Raw genomic sequence first — 7318 nt, 5'->3', positions numbered from 1 at the left:
TGTCAGAGCTGCAGGCCCTCAGGTCACAATCAGCACAGTTGACACAGACATGCTGATTGGCCTCCAGTCATCCTCCAATAACAGCTCATGAATAAGAAATGCAGCAGGAAAAACACTCCAATTAAAACGCATTAATTATGCAGGGAGCCCAGCGAGACGAATTTCAGCGTACTGTAGCCAGAACAGACGTCACATTAGCACTCGGTTTTGCTTGTAAAGAACAGTTTCTTCAGGAACTGCTCAGGGCCCTTCATTTTTATGTTCTAGATTTAATTTTAAAAACACAACCCTGATTTTAATCACCATCAATCTACAATGAATTCTTAATGAAAACTGAAATCCCTTTATTAAAAGAAGTTTTCAGAGACTTAATTCAGTACTTTGTAGAGGTACCCTTAGCTGCAGTTATGTAATTGTGTCATGTTGGAAAAGCCTCCACAGGCTTTTCCTGTCGAGGGTGGAGGTCTCCAAGATGCAGCACCTAGATTTGGGCAGTTCATCCCATTTTGTTTTCTACCTCTTGTCAGGCTTGGCAGGATGGCATGGCAAGCATCTGAACTGCTGTATTCAGAGTTTTCCACAGGTAGTCTGTGGGGTGTTGGCTGAGACACTCAACTTCAGCCCTAAAGACTTGTCCTGAGACCATTCCATTATTATCTTTGCCAGTTTAGATTCTTGTTACGCTAAAAGCTGAACTGTAGTCCCAGTCTTTGGTCTCTGGGGGGGGGGTTCTTTAAGAAATTCTGTTTGGCTGCATTTATTCTCTTAGTCCTAACTGATCTCCCTTACCCTTTCCCCTTCTTAGAAGCACCACCACAGCAGGGAGCTACTGCCACCATCCTTCACTTTCTTAAGCTCTTAGCAGTCATAAATATTTTGCTCAGACTGACTCATCCAGCTGTTTTACTGTAAAGGTCTAACTAGTGCAGTGCTGTTGAGTTGGTTTGCATGTTTTTTTTCTCTGCAGAGGGCTTCTCTTTTTAGATGTATGACGAACTCTATGAAAAGATTAGATGGTATCAAAGCACCAACTATAAAGAGAAATTGTTTGATACCAAAGTGTTGTGTATCATACATACACTGCTCATACACACTTCAGCTGTGGTGGTTTGCATTGAGACTCTTGGACCTTTACTTCGTAAGGTTTATTGAGTGTAGATTGATGGGTAAAAATATGAGTTGTCAATATGAGTTCAAGAAGTGAAGGAACTTTTTGTAGTGAATATAAGGCTTTTTTTTTTTTGGTGGGAAGGTTTTCAATTAAGCCTGTGCTATTTATAACTGTGCGTGTGTGTGTGCGCGCGCTCATTAGGGACTGTTAATTCTCCTGGGATGAACTGTAAGGTCTGCCAAGACATCATTAAACCATTAAAACACATGATTACCATCAGGAGGGTACACAGTGAGGAAAATGGAACACGAGAATGAACAAACAGATCAGTAGATTTATCAATACTCAGCTCAATCTGCACCCCAAAGGGGACATTGTCCTTGCTAAGTCATCTCTCACCCTGTCCTCCTCCCACCTCTCTCTCTTACCCTCAGGCTCGCTGGGTTCAGGCAGATGGACGGAGCATCCGGTTTTCCCAGCGCAGCGTTTCTTGGAAGAAGGAGAGTCTTTCCTGTCGTTGGCCGTGGAGACAGCTCTCATTGGACTGGGGCAGCAGAGAGTGATGCCAGACGGCCTTTACGCTCAGGAGAAAGTGTGTCGCAATGAAGAGCAGCTATTGGGCAAGCTTCAAGAAATTGATTTAAATGACATGCTGGTGAAGATCTTCCGGAAGCAAGCTGTCTTACTGCTAGAGGGTGAGTAGGACCCAACTTTAACAGCATTAAGCTGCTTTTTCGAACAGTGAGCTTAAAGAACAGACTCTGTGTGTACAAGGTTGTTAACTCTGTGTACTTTGCAGGTTCTGTGCTGTACATGTACGTTTACGCTTCGTTTGGAGTCCCGTATTTACAATTGTGGACTTGTTTGCATTGTCAGTCTGTTGTCGCTGTGTATTTGTCTGTGTGTTTTTTATGGCTTTAGTTTTCCTGCCAATATGTCTTTTGCACACCATGGTTGTGTTTATTGGGTAAAATTATTTGCTGCCCTGATAGTATGAAAAAATGTTAACACAAAATAATCTTGTGATATTCTACTCGATTCTATTGTCAGCAAAAGCGTACTAAAAGCTGACATTTCCTGTGCCAGAAAGCTCTGCTGTTCTCCAAAAGCATATTAAAAGCACATCCATGAGTCAACACTGTTGTATTGTGCGACATGATCTTTCTTTGCTATGGACACACATTGTAGTCTGTTTTAGTTTACTTCTCACGTACAGCAGAACAAACTTAACTCACTGTTGTTTTTAGTCTTTTCATGCGAATTGTTTTCAGATTCCAGGTTAAGATGTTAAAAAGATCCATTTTTTTAATGGAAAACTGAACTTTCACTAAAAACCATAATCTGCCAGAAGTACCAAATGTATATTCGTTTACAGTTAAAAATAGTTTATTTATTTTAGTGTAGAAAAACCTGTTCCAGGTGATCTGAGAATTTAAAAATGAAACTACATAATTGTGATTTTCTTTTTCTTTTTTAAAAAGAGACTTGAATACGAAGTAAAAACCAGTGAGCTTGGAGTGTATATTCCACAAAGAACAGGGCAGTTATCCACTAACAGCTGCAAGGCTTAGAAAAGTGAAGGAAATAATCATTTTAATATATATTATCAAAGTCTGTAAATCTTTATTTCTTTTAACACATTTTAGCTCTTTTATTTATAAAGTATAAAGAAATAAAGCATGAGAAACTTGAGAATGAGCCCAGCATTTCAATTAAATCCAATAACTTCTTTAATTTAACTGAATTATTGTCTTAGAGAAAACCAATATTGAATTTAATAGAAGCGATTATACTAAATAAGCCCTTTTTGTGCCACCACACCAGCACTTGAAAGCTTTTCCTAGAAGCTGTTTCATTTTCTTTAGAACTACATGCATATTGACATGTTTCAGGATGTCCTCTTGCACAGTTTGAAAGCAAAACGTTTCTGCTTTCTGTTTCACCAACACAGTGATCAACCCTCTGATACAGAGCTGACTCACACACTTCGGCTTTGCTTTGTGGGTTTAATCAGCACTATCAAACTTGTTAACGTCAGGCTGGGAAACAATCTGGTACATAGGGTTACCACCCAGTCATATATGAAGCTCTTCTCTGCACTCATCTGTATTCACGTCGACTCTGTACAGACTGAACTGATCCATGTGTTTCTTGTTTCTTCCAGCTGGTCCTTACAGTGGTCTGGGGGAAATACTCTACAGAGAGAGTGTCCCCATGCACACTTTTGCCAAGTTTCTGTTCACCTCCCTGCTACCTCACGATGCTGAACTGGCATATAGAATTGCACTGAGGGCTATGAGGTGAGTTACATGCTGTCTATATTTAAATGTAGTTTAAATATAGACATGAGAAAACATAAAAACAAAACCAACAACATTCTGAAAACAGGATGTTTCACTTTCCAGTTGCTTGTTTTTGAATGGATAGACAAGGTGACAGTTCAAGGTAATTTCCTTTATCGCCTGTCTTTTATTTTTCCCCACCTCCAAACTATATTGTCTTAGGACCTAATTCTAAATATCCTGTATGGAAAAATACTCATGTGTGATTTCAATGGCAGTACAACAACCATTGAAAACATGATTTTTTTTTTTTTAAAAAGGACAGAATACTAGTATCCACCACTGATATAGTACCTTTTGTACTTGTATAACATCAGTGATAAAGGTACTTATTGTAAGTTCCTGAAGCTGTTAACAGAATGTGAACAAACCACCAAAGTGACCTAAAAGAAATAAAAAAAAAAAAAATTAAAAAAAATCTGTGTATTGTATTGAAGCTGCATCAACTGAAGCTGAACTAGGGCGTGTTGTGTTATAAGGGCTGTCTTGTGTACAAAATGGTATTTTTGTACCACAGGCTGAGGCAGTAAGTCAACGTCACCTTTATTTAACTGAGGAAGTCATAGAAATTACAATACATGATTCATATTTCTATATTAAGCCTACGTTAGTAGCCACCATGTATACTTTTGCAGCATGTGCCTGCACATAAGAAAGTGTACGTCCGGTTGAAGTGTAACTTTAGAAAGGTTTGTGGTTATTACCTACAGAATTACTGCAGAAACTTGAATCATACATTATTTAAAATGACAGGCCAACAAAAGGCAAAATCTCTTGAGGAAATGAAGCTAGCAAAAACTAAACAAAAAATATTTTATCTATAACTCATAATAAAAAATAGACGTCTAGATTAGGCAAGACAAAATGGCCGAGAAACTAAAAAAAAACATGCAAATAGTGGCGCTAAGCTAACATTTTCAGGCGATCATTTTCATTCAGACTTCCTTCATGTTGGAAGGAAGGAAGTTGGGGGGTTAATGATGACAGTCCATCATCCAAGTCATCCTCTAGACGTTCACTACAGAGGATCAGTTTTAGTCTGCATGCCTGAAAGAGAGAAGGAAAATGTGCATTTACATAAAGACCGATTAAGGCTGGAATTTTAACACCACCTCCTAATATAACCTGCCTCTCTGCCCGCTTTAAGTCTCCACTGGTTCATGATTTAGAGATGGAAAAAGAAGAGAGGCAGACTGAGGAGTTATCTGGGACACTGTTTAATGATAAAACCTCCTTTTGCTGGAATATTCACTGAATAATTCAAGAATGCTGAGGAGGAGTTTTAGAAAAATGTGTGAATAATAAATACACACTGTTGGTTTGCTTCTAGACCACCACGGGAACCTTTATTTCGTCTTGTTTAAATTAAACTTGTCTGATTTTTATATTATGTAAATCGATCAGACTTTTTTTTCCCCCCCCAGACCTAAAAACAAAAGATGATTATAAAAGTACATCAGCTATATCCGGGTAGAACATCTCTGTGGTTTGGCTGAAAAGGAAAAGTTATTTTTAAATCCATCCTTTTCTCAGTGTTCATAGCCTGAGGCAAAGATCCACCTGAGCTCAGGTGTGCGGACACGCACTGAAAAACTATTGATTGATCCTGTAAGGGAAACATTACACTCTGATAACTTGTTTACCTCCATGAAGTGTTCTTCTGAGAGGTCACATCTCTTCCTGTCTAATAAAGAACTAATATAATTTTTTTCCATCTGCTCTCAGGTTGCCGGTCCTGGAGTCCACAAACCCCTCTAGTGACTTGTCTCGGCCTCACCACATAGTGTCGGTGGTGCCCAACCGATACCCTCGCTGGTTCACTCTAAGCCACATAGAGACTCAACAGTGTGAACTGGCCTCCACGATGCTCACTGCTGCTAAAGGTACACAAACGTACATTGACTCAAGATTGGAAAAGTGCATTTTGAGGTGTTTTGTGATCAAACAGAATTATATATACAGAAAACAGATCACATGGCAAGATAGAAATACCTGATATTCATGATAACCATCAGATTTAAAAATGAAACATCAATACTGTCAGTAATGCACATATGAAAAATATTATCTTTTATTTCACAGTGCTGCAATATAGGGGAAATTACTACTACTATTTATTGTAGAGTTCAGGTAGATGGCTCCATCAAACACACCCCTACACCACCCCAGCATCCACCTGTAGGCTTTGGGGTGATGTTTATTCATCATGCAACACACAAATACAAGTTAAACAGCAAAAGGAAAGACTTTATTGACTGTCAAAAAAATCCCAAAGTGACCCAAAACCAATAAGTAAAACAAAAGGGGCCACTTGACGCATATGGAATGAGGGAGAAGAAATGTCTGATTTTGAGAAAGTGTGCGCGCAAAGGGAGGGTATGGTAATCAGATAGGTGAAAACACTGAAACATAGAAAAGCACTGAGGGCAGGGCCAATAATCAGAACAGGGGAAAAAGAACACAAGCAAAAGTAAAACAGCAACAAAAGACCAACCAGCCTTCAAAGTAAAACAGGAAGTAAACAAAACCAAACCAAACATCTAAACACAAAGGCAGGAAACAATAAAGACTAAAGAAGATGATTGTGTAGAAGACAGAAGGAATGGGAAGAAAAAGATGAAATGTTTAAAATCTAAAAACTGATACCATGGAAACGATGGCAACCTTTTTTTCCCCACAATAAACTGTGAAGTGAAAATCTGATACCGTGACAGCCCTAATATCGCTCTGATGGTAATATCCTTTATGCTGCTTATCACCAATTTCAGTACTTCCCCACAGTATGTGGGAATTATTTTCAATGATAAAATGAATTAAATTAGAACAGCCTCAACCAGGATAAACAGGAAATTGGATTGAAGGCACAGTGAGCTGAGGAGATGCTGCATCTTCTCAGGCTGATGGTGTCAACTTAGACTTCTCAAAAAAAACTGAACAGCCTCCTGTCAGAGCAATCTCGCCTTTAGTTTAGAGGTATTTAATGTTTTCTGACGTGTGCGACCACATACAAGACTAAAGTAAAATTTGCTACCTATGGCAAGCGAGAGAAACTATTTTGGAAAAAAACCTGCAGGTACCCAGGACATGTAAGAGCTAGAATACCCTCAAAATAATGTAGTTTCTGATTACATCTGAAGGGAAAGTGTTTTTAGCTTTTTCAACGCACCACATGGAAAGAAGGTGCAAAAAGTCTGTCACCTTAAATAGTTGTTAGGAGGATAATTGTGTCAAACTGAGCTGCGTGCAAACAGTACACAATTCAGGTTACACTTTCTGCTGTGTTCACCCATTTACATTAATTAAGATTTTACTTTAAATATCTTTTGGAAATGTGTGATCAAAGCACGTGAAAAACAGAAACATAGTGTTAAACAGGCAATAAATGTTCAAATACTGCAAGTCTTGCTTGAAGGCATTTATTCAGTAAAGAACTTTGCACACCGGAGCAGCTGCTGTGTGAAGTGGGAATGTTGAAATGTTTGTTCAGGAACGTTACCAGAAATATAGAAAGTTATAATGATGTGGCACTGGATGAGCTTGGCAGAAGAATGTAATTGAAAACTACCCGGGTATTATTAGAGGGCCTGCCTGGTGACATTCTGTATTTTCTCCATTTGCTTTGTTTGATGTGTTACCAGGTGATGCTCGCAAGCTAGAAACTGTGTTAGAGTCGATCCAGAAGAACATCCACTCCTCCTCCCACATCTTTAAACTGGCCCAGGATGCCTTCAAAATTGCCACTCTCATGGACAGCCTGCCTGACCTCACGCTGCTCAAGGTTTCCCTGGAGCTGGGCCTTCAGGTAAAGAAACACACACACACACACACACACACACACACACACACACACACACACACACACACA

General features: G+C 39.1%; 1 protein-coding gene across 1 annotated transcript in view; it reads left to right on the top strand.

The window, feature by feature from the left end:
- LOC102201853 (zinc finger SWIM domain-containing protein 6-like) overlaps window positions 1-7318 on the top strand; it is a 47826-nt gene that overhangs the window by 36266 nt on the left and 4242 nt on the right. The window contains exons 9-12 of the mRNA XM_005720072.1: window positions 1546-1806; window positions 3276-3411; window positions 5179-5336; window positions 7092-7255. Of these exons, the coding sequence (XP_005720129.1) occupies window positions 1546-1806; window positions 3276-3411; window positions 5179-5336; window positions 7092-7255 (719 nt within the window). The remainder of the gene's footprint in view (window positions 1-1545; window positions 1807-3275; window positions 3412-5178; window positions 5337-7091; window positions 7256-7318) is intronic.

The sequence above is a fragment of the Pundamilia nyererei genome, unplaced genomic scaffold (assembly GCF_000239375.1).
Source record: "Pundamilia nyererei isolate P.nyererei 1_Seehausen unplaced genomic scaffold, PunNye1.0 scaffold00002, whole genome shotgun sequence".
In the NCBI taxonomy this organism is placed as follows: domain Eukaryota; kingdom Metazoa; phylum Chordata; class Actinopteri; order Cichliformes; family Cichlidae; genus Pundamilia; species Pundamilia nyererei.
The sequence above is the reverse complement of the archived record's forward strand: the minus strand, read 5'-3'. Positions and strand labels throughout refer to the sequence as shown.